General features: G+C 50.4%; 1 protein-coding gene across 6 annotated transcripts in view; it reads left to right on the forward strand.

The window, feature by feature from the left end:
• The window catches only part of ZHX2 (zinc fingers and homeoboxes 2), a 161,593-nt gene that overhangs the window by 130,277 nt on the left and 8,156 nt on the right, over window positions 1–23,160 (forward strand). For 3 of the 6 annotated variants that reach the window (XM_053896413.1, XM_019459930.2, XM_019459932.2), the window contains one exon: window positions 15,210–17,954. In XM_053896413.1, the coding sequence (XP_053752388.1) occupies window positions 15,435–17,951 (2,517 nt within the window). In that variant the 5' untranslated portion in view covers window positions 15,210–15,434 and the 3' untranslated portion in view covers window positions 17,952–17,954. Of the gene's footprint in view, window positions 1–6,614; window positions 6,716–14,223; window positions 15,054–15,209; window positions 17,955–23,160 lie in introns of those variants that run through there. The other 3 variants (XM_053896414.1, XM_019459933.2, XM_053896415.1) reach the window with 2 other exon arrangements.

Raw genomic sequence — 23,160 nt, forward strand, 5'->3', positions numbered from 1 at the left:
CACGAAGAAAGCAGAATATGGGGGGCACCTGGGGGGGCTCAGTCAGTTGAGCATCCCACTCTTGGTTTTGGCTCAGATCATGATCTCACAGTTCATGAGTTCAAGCCCCATGTCACGCTGTGCTCTGACACACGGAGCCTGCTTGGGATTCCTCTCTCCTCTCTCTCTCTGCCCCTCCCTGCCTTGCTCGCTCTCTTTCTCTCTCTCACTCACTCACTCAAAAACTAAATAAACATTAAAATCTTTTTTTAAAAAAAGAGAAAGCAGTGTATAGTTTTTGGGTGCAAAGTCTTTATGTATAAGCCATCAAGACAATGCTTCATTTTAACTACTTGAAAAAAACTATTTCAGAAACCAAAAAAAAAAAAAAAAAAACCTGTATGCTATAGTTTTGGTTTTTTAAATCACTTTTTTAAAAGAACACCTGGAGATTAAAATTTTTTCTAATATTTTATCTAGACTCACAGATGACACCCCCCCCCAACACTTTTTTTGGAGCTGTTTGGAGCTCTCCACTTATCTCAGATTCAACTATTCCTCAATTGTCTTAAGTAAGGAAAAGAAGAACTTTCTTCCATGGTAAAACTATTGAAGAGTTTTGTTTTCATGTTAGTAAGTGAAAAGTTGTATTTCTCGATGAAGCTTTTTAAAGCCTTTCAAGAAAGTACTGTTGGGGAGAACAGAATTTTTAAATAACAACTGAACAATTTGAAAATTACTTCGCGGCAAGCATCGAATGTTGTCAGCAGTCAGTGAGTCTGCCCCTCTGTGGTCATTGATATACACAATCACGTCAAGGCAGCTCGTTCTCGATAGAGTTCTAGGCCCAGAACTCAACTCCTTGAGGAGGCATCCCCTGATTATCTCTCTGCCAGGGCTGTTCAGTCACCATCACATCATTTTTCAAAACTCTGTGCAAATCACTCAGCACTATCTAGACGTTGTTTTCCATTTGTTTCCTGTCTTCCCCTCCTTGATCATAGATGCCTTGAGAGCAGGAATCTTTTGTCTTATTTCCTTAGTATCTAAAATTTTTTTTAATGTTTATTTATTTTTGAGAGAGAGAGAGAGACAGAGTGCAAGCAGGAGAGGGGCAGAGAGAGAGGGAGACACAGCATCTGAAGCAGGCTCCAGGCTTTGAGCTGTCAGCACAGAGCCCAATGTGGAGCTCGAGCCCACGAACCGCAAGACCATGACCTGAGCCGAAGTCAGACAGTTAACTGACTGAGCCACCCAGGCGCCCCTTTCCTTAGTATCGAAAGCGGTGACTGGGATATAGCAGACCTGAGGGACGGAGTGAATGAACGACTGAGTGAATGAATGAATGAATCAACAAATATATAAGTTGCGTTCTCTTTTCCAAGGCCCATGTTTCTGTTGCTAAAAAAATAGGTCCTCTGCCGTATTTCCCTTTTAAAATACCAGGAAGTTTCAAGGATGGGAAGGGGGTATCCAAATGGAACCGGGTGGTGAAAAGCATGTCTCACAACCAGCTCCCCCTACCCCTAACGAGGCTTTCAAGGCAAGGATGATGTGGTCAGATCTGTGTTTAGAAACATGATGTTCAGTCATGGCATCAGTTGTGAGGTACGTATTATCAAGAAGTATTGCTTCAGAAGTAAAGTAGTAAAGTTTGTGAATGACTGTCTTTTCTTGATTAGCAGGGACGCAAAAGTGACCCTATATGAATGTCACTCCCGCTCACATCCTGCGAATCTTCCTTAAGTGGGAAGGGATGGTGTGGAATAATGGCCATCACAACAAGAACGAGAGAATGTTGCAAATGGGCATGTCACCCAGCATGTCTGTCATGGCAGGAAAAGGCTGAGAATTGCTGTTTTAGGAAGAAATGGTGGCAGGGAGGAGGTTGGCCTGAAACTGTGTCTCTCGAGATGTTTTCAATTACAGGTGACAGAAAGCCCCATCAGACTGACATAAGTATGTTGGATTCGGGCAGAGCGGCATTCAGTGGGATGTTTTCAGGACTCACTGTCTGCATCTCTCAGCCCAGCGTTCGGCTCCACTCTCAGGTTTGTTCCCCCTCGCGTGGCAAGAAGGCCGCTGGCAGTGGTGCGAACTGTGTGCTCTCATCCAGTCGGCTCGGCAACTCCACCAGAAAGGAGCACGTGTCTCCCAGTGGTTCCGGAAGAAGCCCCAGAGGGAACCCCACTGGTTCTGACTGCTTTGCTCGGGCCATGAGCGCGTTCTGTAATGACTCGCCGTTGCTGGAGGGCGTGGGGTTCTGAGCGGTCAGAACTAAGTCCCACGCCCACTGCCGGAGGGCCCACATGGACCAAGAGTGGGTCCTTTCTTGGCAAAGAATGAACTGCCATGGCCAGAGGAGGCGGGAAAGGCCGCTGGCAGGTGAAGCTCAGAGGCCAGGCCAGGATAGAGGGAGTGTTTGCAGCTGCTGAGGGAGGGCGAGAGGAGAACCTGACCTCGCACAGAGGCATGAGGGCCTGGGAGGCATGGTAAAAGCAGCAGAGTCAGGAAGACCCGGTGTAATAAACTAGGCGGCAGGGGGAGGACAGGGGAAGGAGAATTTGGGTTCCCAGCCTGAATAACGGACAAGATTATGGGACTTTTATTTGGAAAGAGGAGCATTACAGAAAGACCACGTTTGGGAGGGAAGGGATCAGCTTGGTTCTAGAAGGGTTCAATTTGGGGTGTCCGTGAGACTCCCTGCGATGGTCACAGAGGCAGAGAAGACACACTTAGAGGAGACTCTGAGGCCATCCAGCCCAGCCTCTGCCAAATTTCCCCATCAGCTACACCTTCCAGGAGGGGTGACTGAATAGAATCTGTTTTCCAACTGAGCAGGGATGGATCCTCTGGTATTTAAAAAAATTTTTTTTAACATTTATTTATTTTTGAGACAGAGAGACAGAGCATGAACAGGGGAGGGTCAGAGAGAGAGGGAGACACAGAATCTGAAACAGGCTCCAGGCTCTGAGCTGTCAGCACAGAGCCCGACGCGGGGCTTGAACTCACGGACCGCGAGATCATGACCTGAGCCGAAGTCGGCCGCTTAACCGACTGAGCCACCCAGGCGCCCCGGATCCTCTGGTATTTTAATTTATTTATTATTTTCCTTGGTTTTCGTGAATCATCTTGGCCTTGTTAAAAAAAAAAAATCCGGTTTCAGTGGACAATGGCCCGTCCAGCCTTTGTCCACACAGGCTGGCCTCACTGTCAGCCAGCAGTCGGAGCAGAAGGTCTGGGGCCCTATAGAGAGGAGCCAGGCTGGGCGGGCTGTTTGGTAGCTGGCTGTCCACCAGGATGCATGTAGAGTTTTGGGATGGAGGAATTGGAGGAAGGCAGTTTGCCCCACAGAGTCGGGGATGGTGGGGACAGATTTGGCAGTTTGAGAGAAAAGCATCAGCAGAGCAGGGAGGGCAGAGCACTCAGAGGTGAGGGGCGAACGGTACGGGACTGGAAAAGGTGAGCAACAGTCATCCCAAACTTCGAGAGCTTTGATGGTTGCACAGTCTCAATAACACGGATTGCAAGCTCAACGCTCACACCACGTCGGAGGCCCAGAGCCAAACCTAGAGGCCAGGGCGTTCCCTGGATGCTCTTGGCAACCCTTTGACGTGGGTACCGTTTTCATGCCCGAATTACAGACAGAAAGGCCGAGGCTTCAGAAGCCTGACATAAGTTGTCCAGGCTCACACGGAGACAAGTGACAGGAGCAGTCTCTCCTTCACTGGGGGCCTGAGCACCCCACCTCCACCATAGAAAGCGAGAGTTGGTGCGATAATGTGTAGACCGGGGCAGAATTGAGCGGCTTTGGGAAATTCGGTGTTGCTTTTTACTGTTGTTTTGCTTTATTTTTTTAGGGAAATGGCAAATGGAGGTGTTCCCGGAGGGAAGGGGATCCAGGGAAAGGAGGGGAGTTGAGAGCACCGATGAGTGCTGGGCTAGAGTCCCTGAGGAGCATCGGGGCCCGCAGGCCAGGTGGAGGGGTTAGCCTGGTAATGGGGAGACCCACTACCGCCTCTGAGCTGGAGAGAAAGAGACGAGTGTGGAGATGAGGAAGAAGGTGACCTTTGTCTCGTGACCTTGATCTTCTCAACAAGATGGAAGGCAAAATCTTTAAAATAGACAGGCAAAGTTAGGAAGATTAAAAATATTGGCACAGTTGCCATAGAAATTTCTATGGGCACGAACAAAACATGAGAAAGAAAATCTCGGAGCAGCAAGACTCAGATGAGCTGGGTCACCTTCCCTGGGGGTTGGCAGCTGAGAAGGGGGACTTGGGGAATGAGGTCAGGTGACCCGAGGGCAGACTGAGCAGGGTGTGTGTGCAGGATGAATGGCACAGCTTACCCTCACTTCATTGCTAATACCAGCTCACTAAAGTCACCTGTTTGGGGAACCAGACCACGCCAGCGGTAAAGGTTCTCATTCAGCCCGATCCTGCCGCTGGAGAATCCCCCCCCCCCCCCATTTTCTAAATGTGGAAACTGAGGCTGGCCCTTGAAAATGAGTCTGTTGCATTTGGAGCAGTCCAGGCTGCACGTGGGTTTGGGGTGTGTGAGGTGGGCATTCGGGCTGTGGCCCGACAAGGAGGGACTTCTCCATCAGTAAGCGGCAGAGCCGGGATTCAAACCCGGGGAGAGCTAGCTCCAGCCTGGGTCCGTCTCCACCAACCAGGTGGGCACTAACGGTGAGGACCGATGGGGGGGAAAGACAGCCATGAGGCTAAGGTCTCACCTGGCAAAGGAGCTGTGGAATTCGTTGTTTCTGAGTCAATGAGTTAATTCTGGGGTCTGGGCTCACATGGGCCCAGAACGGATCTTCCGTCCCAGGCATCGCTGGCCTTCTTTGCCTGAGTCCTTACTGCCTTGTCTCAGGTCGCCACTTTTCCTCACGGCTAGCAAGACACAAGCCTCCTCTCGGAGCCCTGTGTTGCCTAAGTGCACGATGGCGCTGATGGGGGTGGGCCACGTGCCCCGGCCACAGACTTCATTTCATCATTTCATCCCCCTGAAACGTTTTTGGCTACAGGAGGCCATGCAGGCTTTTTCCGAGCTCAGAAGAGAGCATCTCCGAGTAACAAGTGGAAAAAGACATTACAATTCAATTAAAATCGTACTCCTTCGAACACTCCCAGAGGGAGAAAGCCACTCAGAATTTGTGAGAAATCTAATTTATAGACTCAGTGTCAGGAAATGGAATTGTTCACGATTAACAACTGTGCGTTCCGGGGACCAAGCAGTGGGTGTAGGGCCAGGATTGTCTGGGCTCTACCCGCTTCGGCAAGCCATTTAACCTCTCTGAGCCTCCGTTTCCTCATCTGTGAAAGGGAGATCATAGCCGTGTGCCGGTGTTGCAGGGATAATACAGATTATGCCTCTAAACAGTATCTGCTCACACCCTTAACCAGATCAGCAAACGCCTTTTCTTTAAAAAAAAAAAAAAAAAAAAAAAAAAAAATTGTCTGGCTGAGCAACGGAGCCATAAAAACACGAGAAGTAGCATCATTTTTTTTTTTTTAATGTTTATTTGTTTTTGAAAGAGAGAGAGACAGAGCATGAGAGCAGGGGAGGGGCAGAGAGGGAGAGAGAGACACAGAATCTGAAGCAGCTCCAGGCTCCGAGCTGTCGGCACAGAGCCCGACGTGGGGCTCAAACGCACAGACCGTGAGATCATGACCTGAGCTGAAGTCGGTCACGTAACCGACTGAGCCACCCGGGCGCCCCAAGAAATAGCGTCTTAAAGTTCACCTCCCCCAGCCACCAGTTGCGCTGCTCTGGACCTGTGGTGTCTACAGGTGTCCTATACTGCGTTAGCAGGCATCCAGCATGCTGTGTTCCCTTCTCCTCCTACGGTTCTTCCCCCACGTCTGCATTGTCCTCCAAACTGTCATCGCCCTTGGGGACATGCCGTTCCTCTCTAGTCCAGCACAGAATGCAGCAAGAAACCTCTCCAGTCTTCATGGCACAGAACTGGCCTCCCCCTAGCCACTTCTGCAGCAGGAGAAGCCGAGTGACGCGTTCCTGCCGAGGCCACCAAACCTGGCTGCCCGTCAGTCACCGTGGCTGCTTGTTAAAAGTAAAGACTCCTGGGCCTGCTTTCGGTTGTCGGGTTTTAAAGTCTGCATGGGGGCGCAGGAAGGGTATTTTCTACAAAGCACCCCAGGGGGTACCTGACGGTTTGGGAGCCACATCGTAGGCTTTCCCCCGCATTAGATTTCAGTAGGCTAGGGAGAAATCCGTAAAACTCCAGGAATTAACTCAGGGTCTCCTGAGTGACGTTTCAAAAGCGATTCCCATTTAACAGATGAGAAAGATGGAGGCAAATGGAAGCAGACGAGCAAGCTGGGCAGCCAGGAGTGCAGAGCAAAACCCGAGACCCCTGCGTCCAATTCCTTCCTCCACTCCACCCGCCAGCCGCCACCGCCACAACGCGCCTACCCTTCAGGATTCCTTCTCCCTGGGCAGCGGAGGGGTGGGGGGATGTTGTGACTTGAGAACATAAAGGAACAATCACACGTGTGCGCACACGCACACGAGGTCTACCCTTATGAGCTGAGGTGATATCTGTTAACAGCTCTGTCAGAAGACCTGGCAGAGCTAAAAGCATCTTTTTTGGCTTTGATGTCTTGACAGGATGCTTCCTTTGAAAGCCCAGAGACAGCCCTGTTATTTCCTCTGACAGCCCCAGTGAAAAGCCCCGAAATGAGAAGTGGCATCCTCGCCAAAGCCCGAAGGTTCAATTCCTTAGGAGCGGCCCATGTGCTCCCCGCGTAGGCGCGACGCAAAGCCTGCCTGGGAGGCCCGAGGGGCCCGGACTCCTTGACTTGCTCTGACCTCTGACCCTCCTTGGGCTGGAGACCACCCCCCACCCAGCCACAGGCTCTGACTCTCCCCTCCCCCACGTGCCTTCCTCCGGAATGACAGCCTGGACATTTCTCTCATCTGACAGCCAGGCTATGTGTCAGCCGCCTTGCAAAGCGATTCCAGGGGCTGGTCTTCTGGTTTGACCCGTTTTTGGTTCCCCTGAGGGCCACAGGCCACTTGTAGGGAGAGGTCGGGAAATGCTACCACCCCATCTCTGGAAAGGAGAGGGGGAGAGAGGGTGGCAGTGGGGACTTGCTTCCTTGGGGAGGCTCCACGTGTGGCCCACCTATGCGCTCTCCTCCCCTGGGGCCCGGTTAGAAATGCAGAACCTCACTTCCACCCCAGACTTTCCAAATCCGAATTCTGTATTTTAGCAAGGTCCCCATAAAGCTTGCAGCCCAGCTCTGCTGCTCCGGGCTGTGTGACCTCGGCCAAGCTCCTTAACCTCTCTGAGCTTCGGTGTCTGCAGAGGGTTTTTGACAAGTGAGCCACTGAACACCTGGAATGTGCAAGGACTGCGGTGAATGCCAGCTGCCGTTGCTGTTGGGAAGACGATTAAGGGAGAATCAGTTTTACCACATTTAAACCCGAATCATCCAGCTATCCTTGGGGGGGCGAGTGCAAACTGAATGGGAGAAGGTTCAAGATGAAAAGGGAAGGGCCCTCAACATCTGCTTAGAGAACAAATGTAAGGATAGAGGGAGGCGTGTCTCTGGCAGCCCGGGCCCTCACTGTTTAATTTGGGGGTAGTCAAGACTATTGTTCATCTGCTTGGCTTGGGGGTTCTTACCTTCATTGACGTGCCTTCTCGTCCTGCCATCCCTACCCCACCACCCCACGAACTGCTCTCTAAGACCCTGCTGCTTCCATGATTCGCCAGCGGAATGAAATTGCAGCTCCTTAGTGTGACATTCAAGGCCCTCCACAGTCTCTGCCTAACCTGACTTGCCAGCCTCTTCCCAGCTTCCGCCCTCTTGCCCTGCCCTTTGACCTCAGTCCTGTCCATTCCTCAGATATTTCCTTGCTCCTGCTCTCTCCTCTGCCTGGGAGCATGTTCCTCTGATTGGAGTCACCCTTCCCTTTCTCTGTCCTCCAGGATCCTACCCCACCCTTGGAACTCTGCTTAACCGGGGGAGGCTGTGTCATGTGCCAGGAGCACGTGTTCAAATCCCAGCCCTACCGTGAACTCACCGTGCAACCTTGGGCAAGGCACTTAGCCTCCCTGGCCTGGGTTTTTCTTCCATAAATTGAGGTTCATTACAACAGCCCTGCAGAGTTGTTGTGGGGCCTCATCCACATAGTAAGGAGAATTTCAGTTAATCAAAGTCATGGTCATTTTATTTCTTTAAAAAAAAGTTTTTTTTATCTTTATTTCTGAGACAGAGAGAGACAGAGCATGAGTGGAGGAGGGGCAGAGAGAGAGGGAGACCCAGAATCCAAAGCAGGCTCCAGGCTCCGAGCTGTCAGCACAGAGCCCAATGCGGGGCTCGAACTCACGGACTGTGAGATCATGACCTGAGCCGAAGTCAGTCGCTCAACCGACTGAGCCACCCAGGCACCCCTTGGTCATTTTATTTCTAAGACGATTCCCTCCTCTGTGAAGCCATTAGCCATCCTCCTACCCTGTCTTAAGGAATTAAGCACAGCCTGCTCTGTGTTTCATAAACTCTTTCTCCTTCCTGTCTGTGCAACGTCCCGATGCTCCCCTGGCTTCTCGTGGAGGGAGGCCCTGACCTCCCCGTTTAAAGTCGCAGGTCACCGCACTCCCCACCCCAGCCTCATCACTGCTTGACTTTTTCCCCATAGAGCTCATCACCTCTTGGGCTTCTGCTCATGTCAGCTTGTGAACACGAGTCCCACCAGAGCAGAGATTCCTGTGTATTTACTCGTGTGTCCTGGGGACCCAGAACCACATCTGCACTCATAGTGCTCGGTATCTGTCGTCTACACGAATAAATCACTTTTGCACCATGGAGGGTATTCGGTGGGCACTCCCCTGCCTGCCTGTTACAGGCTGAAATGGGTCTCCCCTGCCACCTGCCAAATTCACGAGTTACAGTCCTACCCCTGAGAATGTGGGGTATTTCAGAAAAGGTTTTTAAAGAAGTGATTAGGGTTAAAGGAAGCCCTTGGGGTGAGCCCCAGTCCAGTGTGACAGGTGTCCTTCTGAGAAGAGGCGACCAGGCGGTAGACACAAGGAAGGACGTGCTGAGGACAGGGCAAGTAGGTGGCCGTCTGCAAGCCGAGGAGAGAGGCTTCCAGAGAAACCAACCCTGCAGACACCTTGGTCATGGACTCCCAACTGCCAGAACTGTGAGAAAAACACTCCTGTTGGTTAAGCCTCCCCGTCTGGGGTGCTCCAGCCCTGGCTCAGTAATAATGCCGGCTGTGTGCTCCCTGAGGACAAGGGCACGGTTTCCTCCTCTTTGTGGGCCCCGTTTCCACAGCCAAACTCAGCACACAGGGGTCTAATCGAACTGCGTTCCACGCACAACACAGAGGGGCTGATGGAGAAGCAGAGGCGCCAAGCGGGGAAGGAGGAAGAGAGCCCAGGGGACGCCCGGAAGGGAGTTGTTCGTGATGGTCTGTAGAGACTGGCCGTTTTCATCCCATGTTACTTATTCCAAGATTTTGTCCTTTCTCATTCATCATTGGATTTCTTTGTGGTGAGTGATGGATGTCGTGGTGGATAAAAGGAAAACCGAGTGTCAGAAACACGCAAAGGAGGCAAGGGTCTGTGTCGGTGCCTTGGCTCCCTTTCCGTGCACCATGTGCTTGTCGCGCTCTGTCCTAGTTGTCCTGTGAGGCCTGGGATGCCTGGAATGTCACAGACGAAGGAGATTTCTTTCCTCTCCTCTCCTTCCGGGCGCCAGGATCTTAAGCACAAATGTGCTCAGTCCTAACCGGCTCTGGCCACCCGCCCCAAGGCAGGATCGTGTCTCAGGCCCCACTGCTGGGCATCCAGGGGAGAACTCGCTGCCGCCCAGAGGTCGAATGTTCTCAGGCGGGCACAGAATGCGCCTGGGAAGCCGGCCGGGGTGAGACCGGCTGCACAGGGCTGGCAGGTGTGATGCTCACCTCCCCTCCCCCAGCACGGAAGCGATGTGCTGGACTTTTAACGTGCATTTTGACATCTTTATTTTTGCCAGTTCTGGCAGGTGTCCGTCCGAGCCTGAAGACGGCTGGCAGTACTGTAGCCTTCGTGCAGGTGAGGCCCAGGCCTCGTGGGCGCTGGTCCCGATCCCGCTGGCGGCTCACAGACTTTCAAAAAGGCAGACCACGTGCTTCTGCTGTGCAGACACTCACCCCCTTCTGGTGCCGGGGTGATTCTTCCCAGGGCCGTGGTTCTTGTGACTCCATCACGGGGACCCCCCCCCCACCACCGAGAGATGAGTTCTTCAAAGGCTCCGTGTTTTCTGCGCCCTGCCCCCACGTCTGTCTTCTCTTCCTTCATCTTTCCTTCTTTTTGATCTGCTGTGGTTTGGACTCCTGGTCGCCAAATGAGTTTTAGAAGATGCTGTTTATTCTGAACCACGGTTTTTGGAACACTGAGAAGTTTTAGGATGTTTTTACCACAGTTTGGTTCACTTCTGGGCCCCATTTGTCAACAGATTTAAGTCATTCTACGTATGGGGAGTTTCTCTAAGAAGAATCTCTTCCCCCTCCCTCCCCTGCACCCATTCCTGCACCGATTTCTTTGTTTTGCAGGCGAAAAGTTTCCTTTTGCTCCCTTGCTTAAAAATTCTATTTCAGGGGTGCCTGCATGGCTCAGTCAGTTAAACATCTGACTTCGGCTCAGGTCATGATCTTGTGGTTCGTGGGTTCGAGCCCCGCTCCGGGCTCTCTGCTGTCAGCACAGAGCCTGCTGCAGATCCTCTTTCCCCTTATCTCTCTGCCCCTCTGCTGCTCATTCTCTCTCTTTCCCTCTCTCTCAAATAAATAAACATTTAAAAAATTTCTAAAAATTATATTTCAGCTTCCCCAGTCTCTTGGCTAGTGTGTGCAAATGTAGCCACCAGCTGTCACGACAGGGACACCCTCTGTGGCACTTTAGGACCTCCTTCCCCCTCACAGAGCCCCTCTGCTCATGCCCCCAGCGCACACCCACGCATACACTCATGCACGTGCACGCACACACAAGGGTGCCTACACGTGCACACACAGCAGGACATTTTGCCACGCCTCCTCTCTCCGTATCAGCCACAGGCCCCACGAGGCAGCCATCCTGAGTTAACTTAATTATTCAGCCAACATGCATAGGAAGCTTACTACGGGCCAGGTATGGTTCTAGGCTCTGAGCAAACCACAGTGAAAAGTTTCTGCCTCTATGGAATCTATGTTCTAGAATAGCACTGTCCAGTAGAAGGTCCCTCAGCGATAGAAAAGTTCTGCGCTGCTTCATACAAAAGCCACCAGCCACGTGTGGCTACTGAGCACTTGAAATGCGGCCAGTGTAACTTGAGGATCTGATTTTTTTTTTCATTTTCTTTTATTTTAATTAAGAAAGAGCCGCATTTAAATTCGAAGAGCCACGTTTGCCTAGTGGCTGGCATATTGAAAGTCCTAGAGGAAGAAAAAAGTAGATAAATGCTCTCTCCTCCCTCCTTCAATCACAAAATGTCTAAGTAAATTTTAAATATTGAAAAGTGCTATGAAGAAAGCAAAGCCAAGCAGAGTAAGGAAACAGAGTAATGAGGGAGGCACTGATTTACTTGGGGTGGTGGTCAGGAAAGGTCTCTCTGTGGGAGGATGCCTTTTATTTTTGTTTTAATGTTTATTTCTGAGTGAGAGAGTGAGAGTGAGGGGAGAGGGGCGGGGGGGGGGGGGAGAGAATCCCAAGCAGGCCCTACACTGTCAGCACAGAGCCCAATGCAGAGCTTGAACTCACGAACTGTGAGATCACGGCCTGAGCCGAAACCAGGAGTCGGCCACTTAACCAACTGAGCCACCCAGATGCCCTGAGGATGACTTTTAAATGGGGACGTGAGCACTGAGGAGCTCGGGGGTGGGAGGTTAGGGCAGAGGTCCTGAGATGGAAGGGATACCCCTGCTCCAGCAGCCGGAATGTGACGCGCAAGGGGGAGCAGGAAGTATGGGCCAGAACGTGCCGGGGTTGCAGGCTGTTATAAGGGCTTGGAGAAAGGGCTTTGTGCAGAAAGGTGACATGAACTGATTCTTATCTTAAAATATGCCACTGCTCCAGAGACCCTTGAGAGGCTGCCACAGACTTCCAGGTGGGAGAGGACGGTAGCTTAGACAAGGCAGGGGCAGGGGGATGTGGAAGTGGTGCGAAGGGTCAGATACTAGATTTATTCTCAAGACAGAGTCAACAGCATTGCTGACGGATTAGTTGGGGTGAGCCCAAGAGAGTTTGGGCCGGAATGACCAATGGTGGAGCCACTGACAGAGATGAGAAGCTCTGGAGGGGGTAACGTTATGGCCGAGGGGGAAACCAAGAGTCTCAGCAGCAGGGACATGGAGGCTGAAGATGTCAGTTTGGGTGTGGTCAGCAAAAAGACAGGGTCCCCTCTGCTCTGCTGTGCCCGTGTCCTCTCCTCACCAGTGCCCGGAGGGACACTCACCCACTGCTGATGACGTTGTCCAGCGTGGGAATGCCAGGGCTCCTCGTTAGAATAACTGGGTTCTGGCTTCACAGGGGGAAATGCCCCTCCCCAAGTCCTGCTCAGCTTTGTCACCTGAGCCCCTAAGCAGATGTGCGTGGGCACAGTCCCGCAGGGTTGCTCATAAAAATAAGTCTCCACTTCCACCCTTGAGCACTCTCTTCAGTGGAACTCAACCCCAAGGCAACGGGAGGGACAGGAGGTAACAGCCATCTTTTCCCTTTCCCTTCTCCCCAGGTGTCAGCTCTACTCCTTTCAAAACACATCTCCCTTCTCCTTTAACCACAAAATGAAAGATGCCCTCTACACCAGCCCGTGCATTTACACACTGGACGCTGCCACTTCCCCGACTTTGCTACTCCTGATAAGCAAATTGTTCCTGTACTCCCAAATTAATATTTGTTTAATGCAATTCCAATCGAAATTCTAACAGGATTTTATTTTGCAGATGATTCTGATTTATGGGAATTGATTTATATGAAGAAATGACCAAACTAACCCAGAAATGTTTTGCCAAAGAAGAGTGATAAGGAGGAGCTCACTCTACCAGACATTAAAACATACTCTAATCTACAAAAAAAAAAAAAAAAAAAAAAATAAGTCGTGTGTCAATAGCTAGATAAGAGGCACAGAATAAATGACCCAGAAACGCCCTAGTATATGTAAAAATGTAATGTATGACACAGATGATTTCACAAATTAGTGAGAACACAATACATGCTATGAGATAATTGGTAACTCTCAAAAAAAATGGTTAGAATTGTATCTTACAGCTTAACCCAAGATCAGTTGAATTCCAAATGCGTTAAATGTAACAAATAAAGCTAAAACACTCTGAGACAACATAGAATGATATGTCTCAGCTATCAAGGCAGGGAATCACTTTTTTTTTTTAATGTACAAGTGATTTTTATTTATTTTCTGTTGAAGTATAATTGACATATAAGATCCTGTTAGTTTCAGGTGTGCATCAGAGGGATTCCATGTTTTTATACATCATGAAATGATCCCCACAATCAGATAGTTACCATCTGTCACCATACAAAGTTAATACAATATTATTGAGTATATTCCCTATGCTGTACATTACATCCCAGGCCCTTTTTTATTTATTTTTTTTTACAACTGGAAGTTTGTACCTCTTAATCACCCTTCGCCTACTTCATCTGCCCCTCAAACCCTCCCCTCTCTGGCAACCAGCAGTTTGTTTCTTGTAACTGGGAACCACTTTCTATATATAAAATCACAGCGAAAGGAGCCACAAAAGAAAAAGGTTGGTAAATTTGCTGCCTAAAACGTAAAACTTTTGCATGTAAAAACACGAAAAATGCCATATACGAACGAACACGAATGAACATAAAAGGTAAATGCTCAACTAGAATCATTTTGCAACGAATACAATAAAGTACTGATACTCTTAATATAGAGGCTTGTAAATCAATAGTAAAACCACTGAACATCACAAGAGAAAAATAGCATGAATAAACAATTCAAAAGGAAAGAACACACAGGGCAAGTAAATCTATGAAAGCAGTTCAACCTGATTAGCAATGAAGGAAAGCACAAAAGTATATTAAGATCGTCTAACCCTGGGGCACCTGGATGGCTTAGTCAGTTAAGCATCTGACTTCGGCTCAGGTCATGATCTCACGGTTCATGGGTTCGGGCCTCCCACCGGGCTCTGTGCTGACAGCTCAGAGCCTGGAGCCTGCTTCGGATTCTGTCTCCATCTCTCCCTGCGCCTCCCCGGCTTACAGTCCTTCTCTCAATCAGTCTCAAAAATAAATAAACGTTAAAAAATTTATTTAAAAAAAGATGGTTTAACCCTATCTAATCAGCAAGGCGTTTTCATGGTAATATTCCATGTAGGTCGAGTGGTAAGTTGGGCATTCCCGTTCATTGCCAGGGGAAGGGCCAGCTGATGGAAAAGTTGGCCAAATGAGTGAAGAGAACTTAAAATGCACATATCCTTTAACCCAGTGCTTCTGTGTCTAAGCATTCATCCTAAGGACTTACCGGAAATAAGGACTCACGGTGTTGCCTGCAATTTTGTGGAGAAGAGCCAAAAATTGGAGAAAAAAAAAAATGTCCAACAAAAGCTGAATGACTAAATGTATCACATGTGTATATCCCCCCAAGGTGGTATCATGCAGCCATTTTTAAGTCATTATTTTGCTCATTATTTATAGAAAGGGAACATTTCAAGTGAAATAAAGGAACTACAGTATTCAGGGTGATTTTTTTCTCCTTTATACTTGAAAGCATTTTCTGGATTTTCTATACTGGTGACTTTACTTCTGTGGTAAGAAACAAGAGTTGATATCCATTTTCTAACACCCATATAAACACCATTTGGTGGCCCCAGGTAAGCATCTTGCTTCTGATGTACCATCAATTAAGGCAGCTTGAGAGCCCAGCGACATCTCGACATCTCATCTCCGCCACCCCACCCACCACTTCAGAGCTTAGAGCCTTCATTGCATTTCTGTATCTGTTTGCCTCTAAACATGAACGAATGACCTGCACCCTCCTTTGCTTGCGTTGGGCCGGTTCCCACTGCCCTTCCCAAAGAAAGGAAGAAAAGAATGTGATCTTTTATTTTCATGTGCACCCTCTCTCACTGTCTGTGCGTACCTAGGTGTCTGCTTTATTGTGGGTGCCAGTTGGGGTGGGTTAGAAAGAAATGCTAGTTTCTTCTGCCTTGTGGAAAAACACTGACCCTATCTTTGTTCTTGTCCCACAGATATGATGCTGCCTCTTGTGTTTAGCCATTGGAGCAGTTACAGTTTTTTGTGCTGAGATCATTCTGAACACTCAAACACTAGACTTCAGCATTCAAGGGAAGCCAAAGCCATTGGAGGGGGAATAAAGCCCAAAGCCTTTTATCTGATTTGCTCCAAAAATTTCACTGCCCCTTCCCTACCCGCCCCCCTCCCCAAATTTAAGCTGTTGCACACAGACAGACGGCATGGCGAGCAAGCGAAAATCCACAACCCCGTGCATGGTTCGGACATCACAAGTAGTAGAACAAGATGTGCCCGAAGAAGGAGACAGGGCCAAAGAGAAAGGAAACAGCACAACACAGCCTGAAACAACCAAGGACAGTTGGACAGTAGAACCCGAGAACTCTTCCAAAGAAAATGAAGTGATAGAGGTGAAATCTACAGGGGAAAACCAATCCAAAAAACTCCAAGGTGGTTATGAATGCAAATACTGCCCCTACTCCACGCAAAACCTGAACGAGTTCACGGAGCACGTTGACACGCAGCACCCCAACGTGATTCTCAACCCCTTATACGTGTGTGCCGAATGTAACTTCACAACCAAAAAGTACGACTCCCTGTCTGACCACAACTCCAAGTTCCATCCCGGGGAGACCAACTTCAAGCTGAAGTTAATCAAGCGCAATAATCAAACTGTCTTAGAGCAGTCCATCGAAGCCACCAACCACGTCGTGTCCATCACCACCAGCGGCCCCGGAAGCGGCGACGGTGATCCCGGAATCTCAGTGAGTAAAACCCCCATCATGAAGCCAGGGAAACCAAAAGCCGATGCCAAGAAGGTGCCCAAGAAGCCGGAGGAGGCCACGCCCGAGAACCACGTGGAAGGGACTGCCCGCCTGGTGACAGACGCGGCTGAGATCCTCTCGAGACTCGGAGGCGTGGAGCTCCTCCAGGACACATTAGGGCACGTCACGCCTTCTGTCCAGCTCCCACCAAATATCAACCTTGTCCCGAAGGTCCCCGTCCCGCTGAATACTACCAAATACAACTCTGCCCTGGACACGAATGCCACCATGATCAACTCCTTCAACAAGTTCCCTTACCCAACCCAGGCAGAGTTGTCCTGGCTGACGGCTGCTTCCAAACACCCAGAAGAGCACATCAGAATCTGGTTTGCCACACAGCGCTTAAAGCATGGCATCAGCTGGTCCCCGGAGGAGGTGGAGGAGGCCCGGAAAAAGATGTTTAATGGCACCATCCAGTCAGTACCCCCCACGATCACCGTGCTGCCGGCCCAGCTGGCGCCCACAAAGATGTCACAGCCCATCCTCCAGACAGCTCTGCCGTGCCAGATTCTCGGCCAGACCAGCCTGGTGCTGACTCAGGTGACCAGCGGATCAACAACGGTCTCCTGCTCCCCCATCACGCTTGCCGTGGCCGGAGTGACCAACCATGGCCAAAAAAGGCCTTTAGTGACTCCCCAGGCCGCCCCCGAGCCCAAGCGTCCACACATCGCTCAGGTGCCAGAGCCCCCGCCCAAGGTGGCCAACCCTGTGCTGACGCCAGCCAGTGACCGCAAGAAGACAAAGGAGCAGATTGCGCATCTCAAGGCAAGCTTTCTCCAGAGCCAGTTTCCTGACGATGCTGAGGTCTATCGGCTCATCGAGGTGACCGGCCTTGCCAGGAGTGAGATCAAGAAGTGGTTCAGCGATCACCGGTATCGGTGTCAAAGAGGCATCGTCCACATCACCAGCGAATCCCTTGCCAAAGACCAGTTGGCCATCGCAGCCTCCCGACACGGCCGCGCGTACCACGCGTACCCGGACTTTGCCCCACAGAAATTCAAAGAAAAAACACAGGGTCAGATTAAAACCCTGGAGGACAGCTTTTTGAAAAGCTCTTTCCCGACCCAAGCAGAACTGGACAGACTAAGGGTGGAAACCAAGCTGAGCAGGAGAGAGATCGAATCCTGGTTCTCAGAGAGACGGAAGCTTCGGGACAGCATGGAACAAGCGGTCTTGGATTCCATGGGGACTGGCAAAAAAGGCCAAGATGTGGTGGCCCCCAATGGTGCTCTGTCTCGACTTGACCAGCTCTCCAGTGCCCAGTTAGCCAGTTCTCTGCCCAGCCCTTCACCAGCAATTACGAAAAATCAAGAACAGGTACATCTCCTGCGGAGCACGTTTGCAAGAACCCAGTGGCCTACTCCCCAGGAGTATGACCAGTTAGCAGCCAAGACGGGCCTGGTCCGAACTGAAATTGTGCGCTGGTTCAAAGAGAACAGGTGCTTACTAAAAACCGGAACCTTAAAGTGGATGGAGCAGTACCAGCACCAGCAGATAGCGGGAGATCACGGTTACGACGCCCCACCAAGGAAAGCAGTGAAAGCCGTCATCGCTGAGAGCCCAAAGAATGGAAGTGACGTGGGTCAGCAACATTACAAGGACCCCAAAAAGCTCTGTGAAGAGGACTTGGAGAAGCTGGTACCCAGGGTGAAAGTGAGCAACGAGCAAGCCAAGGATGGTGTGCTGGCCAAGCCTTCTGAAGCCACCTCGGACAGGTCGGAGGGCAGCAGCCGGGACGGCCAGGGCAGCGACGAGAATGAGGAGTCGGGCGTTGTGGATTGGGTGGAGGTCACGGTCGGAGAGGAGGACGCCGTCTCAGACAGGTCGGATAGCTGGAGTCAGACGGCAGCCGAAGGCACCGCAGAACAGGCTGGCTCGGACTCCGACAGCATCCCTGCCGAGGCTGGCCAGGCCTAACAGGTAACCCCCTCCCTGCTCCCCGCAGGAAAGAAGGCGAGGATGCTGGCTTGCTTTCTCCGTATTGCCAGAGTCCATATAGGTTGTAGGGTACGGAGATGTTGACACAGATGATGAGTTCCTTTTAAAAGTTCTTGTTTGAAAAAGGAAGGAAACCAGGGATGCTGGCAGGCCAGGTCAGAGGACCTGGAGGGGGTCCCGCAGGACCAGTCAGAACGGTCCTTGGCTTCATGCAGGATGGAAAGCAGGTGTGAGCCAGCAGGAGGTGAGAGCAGAGTTTACTGAAGGGAGAGAGAGAGAGATTGAGAGCAGATACGGACGGAGCGTCTGGGAGACTTAAGAAGGAAAGGAGCAGGAGTCTCATCTTTGCTTGGGGTCTGGAGATTTTATTGACCATTGCGGTCTGGAGCACATGTCCTCTCAGGCATCCAGGAACTCAGGGTCCAGGTGTCCATCATAAGTCACTCGTTCCCTGGAGTCAGGGAATTTTGACGACGAGATGTCTAGAGTCAGTGGTCTGCAATAGGCAGGCGTGTGCCACATGATGGCCTCGCCTGGTCCTTCCTGAGATGTTATCTACTGTGCTAGAAGGCCCCAGAGAAATCATGAACTCCTGGTCCTCCTTGTAAGGAGGACATACGTTAAGGCATGTGCGGGGCGGGGGGTGCAAGTCCTAGCGAGAGAGAATAGAAGCAGGAAAGGGAGCAAAAAGCAGATTCATATGGAGCCCTTCGGTTTCCTGGTCTCACTAGCGGCTGGTGGATTTTGTGTCCTCGTTTGCAAGGCCCTGCCCGTGAGTGACAGCGCTGTGGCATATCTTGGACGCACCCTCTGGGGCCTCTCCGTTCCTCAGTCTACAAGCAGTTATAGGGACACAGCCTCTGCCTGCTTTCTGTTTGCTGCTGTAAGAAACGGACCTGAAAAGGATGTGTCTTTTCCTTTTTCTTTCTGTGTTGTTTTGTTTTGTTTTGTTTTCATTTTCTTTCCTTTCTTGGATTTTTAAGGGTAGTTAGCCAAGCTTACTGGCCAGAAATTTGGGGTTGTTTCTTTCAACCTGACAGGTTTTGCTCTTTGCCTAGTCATGGCTGAAGGAAGGCGAGTTTCTCACTATATAACACAGCTCATAATTGTGCTGAGTGGGTCCCCAGAACCCCTTCAAATCTGGAAGAGACTGGTGTAAATTAGGCCTGTGGAGCCACAAAAGCCTGGGAAGGGAGGTTGCCATGGTTACTAATGGCCGTGTCATCAACATGATGGGACATGCACCCAGGCCCTGGTGTTTGTGCTTTCACGAGAGGTCTGTGCAAATCAAGGCCTCAAAACACAGCAGCTTGCTTGGTGGTAGGTTTAGAATAGAGGGGGCAGCGGAGAGAGGGGTGCAGGAGGCAGAGAGCCGACCTTGGCCAAAGCCGACACATTCCACGGGCAGCTAGGAACCAGGAGGGAGAGGTGTGATTTACGCTCTGCCCAGATTGGCTTCTCCAGAGGTCACTTAAAAGGCAACAGAAGCCCCCTCCCCCCCCCCCCACATCATGTCATCTTTAAAAATAATGAAACAAAGGTAAGAACCTCCAGAATGATTGATAAGGTCCCGAAGGGAGCCCTGGAAATTACCATGCTTCTTTATTAACGACTTCGGGCAACTTTGGCTGGTCATGCCCCTCATCAATTCATTTATTTCATAGTAAGAAATAGCAGTAAAGAAATAAATGAAAAAATAAAGTCTTCTTAGAAACCGTATTTTAGCTGGTTCCATCAGTTAGTGAAAGAGCAGTTGAAGGAACAGCCAATCAAAGATGCCATCAAGGCTTCTTCCTGCCGCCCCCCCCCCCCGACTTTTCAAGAGGGAATCGTAATGGGGTACAGGTGAGGAGGCAGTCCAGAGGGGAGGGGCTAGTGGCAGGAGGGGGCTAAAGTCCAATAGTACCAACTGCCCCCCACCATCTGGCTACCTTGGTTCCTCCCTCTGGCTATTCTCGTACCTTCCTTTGAGACCTAGCTTGCCCTGTCTTCTATCATTGACCTTTTCCAGTGCATGACATAAATTTACACGATTGCTTTTTCCTCCTGCCACAGAGTAGACAATAGGGTTCAGTTCAATCCAGCAAATACATTCTGCACACCTACCATGTGCCAGTCTCTATGCTAAGTGACAGAGATAACGGGATGAAGAAAGCAGATAAGAGTCCTTTCACGTGGTGCTCAGTCAGGCCAAGGAGAGAGGAAATTGCTCTTTCCTTTACTAGCCGGGGTGATCCATGGTGTGATAGGGACACGCCCAGCTGTGCACTGGAGCACACAGGAGGGGCATCCAGAGGTCAGGGCAGGCTTCCCGGAGGAAGGGATATCTGTCTCAGAGACTAGCTGAAGGGAAGGAACTGGCCAGTGCACTGACAAGGAAGAGTGGCTCATGTGGAAAGGGACGGACAAGGAAAGTTCCAGAGATGAGAAAAGGAATCGTACAGTTGAGGAACCAAGAGAGTTTGGGCACAGCCAGAAAGCTGAGTTCGGGGTTCAGGAGTCGATGAGAAAAGGCAACTCAAAGAAATGACTGTGGTTTTCCACAGCAAGCAAAAGCTATTCTGAACCAGCTGTGTTAGCCGAGTTTGAGTAGAATTGTGAGTGTCCCGTGTCCCAGAGTGAGCTGGGATGGCACTTCCAGGTCCCCATGGCTGAGTGGGGTTTGTCTAGGGGTAGCAGCTCCCCAGGGGCCCTGAGGCCACCTGTCCCCATCCCTTCTCCCCCAAGCTGTACCAGCACCGACAGGGGAACATGCCCAGCTCTTCTGCCTACCATCGGGCCTGTGCCCCACGAGAGGCCCAAGAGAAACATAAAGGGGGAAGCAATGCTAAAACGATAAGGAGCAGCTTTGGAGGGAAGGGAGGAAGGATGGAAGGGTGGGTGCAGGGCCTCCTGAGCACCAGAGGCTGAGCTAAGTGCTCTGGCCCCAGATGGTCTTCCTTGGTGCTCCTAGTGACTCCGAGAGGTAAGCTACTGTATATTTTCATAGGCCCAGAAACTGAGGCTCAGAAACCAAGAAGCGTACCCTCCTTCTCCCAACCAGCACCTTGGCTCCCCTCCACAGCCCCGCCTCCTACTGCTGTCTCTGCCTCTCTGTTTCTGACAGAAACTCCCTGTCTCTGGATGACCCCCAGGGTGGGGTTGGGAGGTGGGTGTTTAGATTTGACAGTTGATATTAGATAATTCAGAGATGAAGGAACTGGCTGTTTTCTACCTCCCACCCACACACACACACAAACCCAGAAATACCGTGGAACCCCCTTTTATGTTTATTTATGGCGAATGCCCTCAAGTGTGAGCTGAAAAATGTTCCCAAACAAGATGCTATGGTCTACTTCACACCGGGTAGCACCCAGTGTCCCTACTGGCTTCCTGATGTTTCCGAGGTGCTACCGCATTGAGAAAAGGGCTGCGGGTCTGGCCCGGTGGTGGCATCCCGGACAGAGGCACCCACTTAAGGGGACCTTTCAACTTAGAGGGAAGAAATCCCTCCAAATTACTTCACAGCTTTTATGAACCGAACACATGGGTCTCTTGAAATTCATAAATATTCAGTGATGCCTTTATTTAAACACATATTTATTTAGGAAACCGCAGTTGGGTTCAGTTGTTACACATACGATAATCCTGAAAATAATGCACAGTTGCAGCTTCGTAAAAGGTGTTATGGGATGTACGTATGAGAAAGAGAAAGAGAGAGAGAATGAACTTGGGTGAGCAGCTGAGAGCAAACTCCAGGGTGGGGTTTCCTCCTCTGCTGTGGTTCAGCATCCCCTCTGCCGAAGCTTCACAAGCTCACGACAGCGTTGACTCGGGCCAGGTTCACTCAGCCTTGAGGGCCGACAGAAAGGGACTCCTTACCTTTGAATTGTGTTGTGATGATTCATCCTCCGCGGCCAAACAGTTATGGAGCTATCCATTGAGAGACCTGTCGTGGTAAGAGGCTGAACAGTAAATTCCTCCTTTCCTAAAAATGAGTCAGAATACTTGAGCCAAACATTGCCAGACATATGCCTCAATGTTTGGCCAGATGGAATATCCCAGTACTCCTACTACTAAGAATTTCTATATACCGGTATATGCCATGTACTTGGCATTCTTCTTAGCACATCCATTAAACCATTTAAACCTCACTTCATCCCCGTGACACGGGTATGGCCTTCTTCCTGTTGTGCAAAGGGCAAAACCGAGGCTCGGAGAGACGCGTGGGTTCCTCAGCTAGCAGCTGGTGGCACCCGGAGGCCACCTCTCATCTGTGAGGCACCAGTGCCTGACCCAACCACGGTTGGTACCACTGCCACGGGTCAGGGCAGACCAGCAGGACTTGACTCTTTCTTAATACTATAGTCAAACACGAATACACAGTGACTCGTGCACTAACTTGGCTACCTCCCAATTCCTGACAGTTTCCAACTCATGATTAGGGATGGCTTTGGACAAGAGATACATTTCGTGAAAAATATTTTCCAGGGTTCAGCTTGCTTAAAAAATTCAAGGCTACCAACTGGTGCATCCTGGCTACACTTTAGGATCCAGGATATGCGTGCCCCACAGTCTGTTCAGATTAGCTGTCTAAATACAGATATTTGAATGAGTGGATGGATGGATGGATGCATGCATGGATGAAACTGTAATTATCTGTTTCTCTGTCTCTCCCCACCAGACCCTTGAATGTAGGGACCATATCCTATTAATCTCTGAGTCCCTAGTGCCTAATTTGGAGGGGGTGCTTAATAGCAATGTATTGAACCAACCTGAGAATTAACAAACATAGTTGACTTTCAGTTGTCTGGAATCTGGTATTTCAGTCCTTTGCTCCTCGTCCTCCTCCTCCTCCCCCTCCCCTACCACCCCCTCCCCACTCCCTCTTCCTTTCACTTCCTGTCCTCCTTCCCTTTTCCCTCCTCCTCATTTTCCATCACTCATTAGCCTTATTAGCTGACAGCTGACAGAGGAGAGAAGTTGGGGACAGTTTGCTTTCCATACATGTGAGCAGCTCCAGGAAAAGGTCTGCTGGAGAATCTCACTGGTTATTTACTGGGTGATGCTTCTCAGGGACTGCCCATTAGCCTCGCAGCCCTGGCACCTAATGGAGAGTTAACTGTTACCACTTCCATTTACCTAATTCTGGAGCTTCTCACGCTAGGAATTCTCACTGTGCTTTGGGCAGCTTGTAGCAATTTAGGAA

This window comes from Panthera pardus, unplaced genomic scaffold, assembly GCF_024362965.1.
Source record: "Panthera pardus isolate Hobbes unplaced genomic scaffold, ASM2436296v1 HiC_scaffold_7, whole genome shotgun sequence".
Lineage (NCBI taxonomy): Eukaryota > Metazoa > Chordata > Mammalia > Carnivora > Felidae > Panthera > Panthera pardus.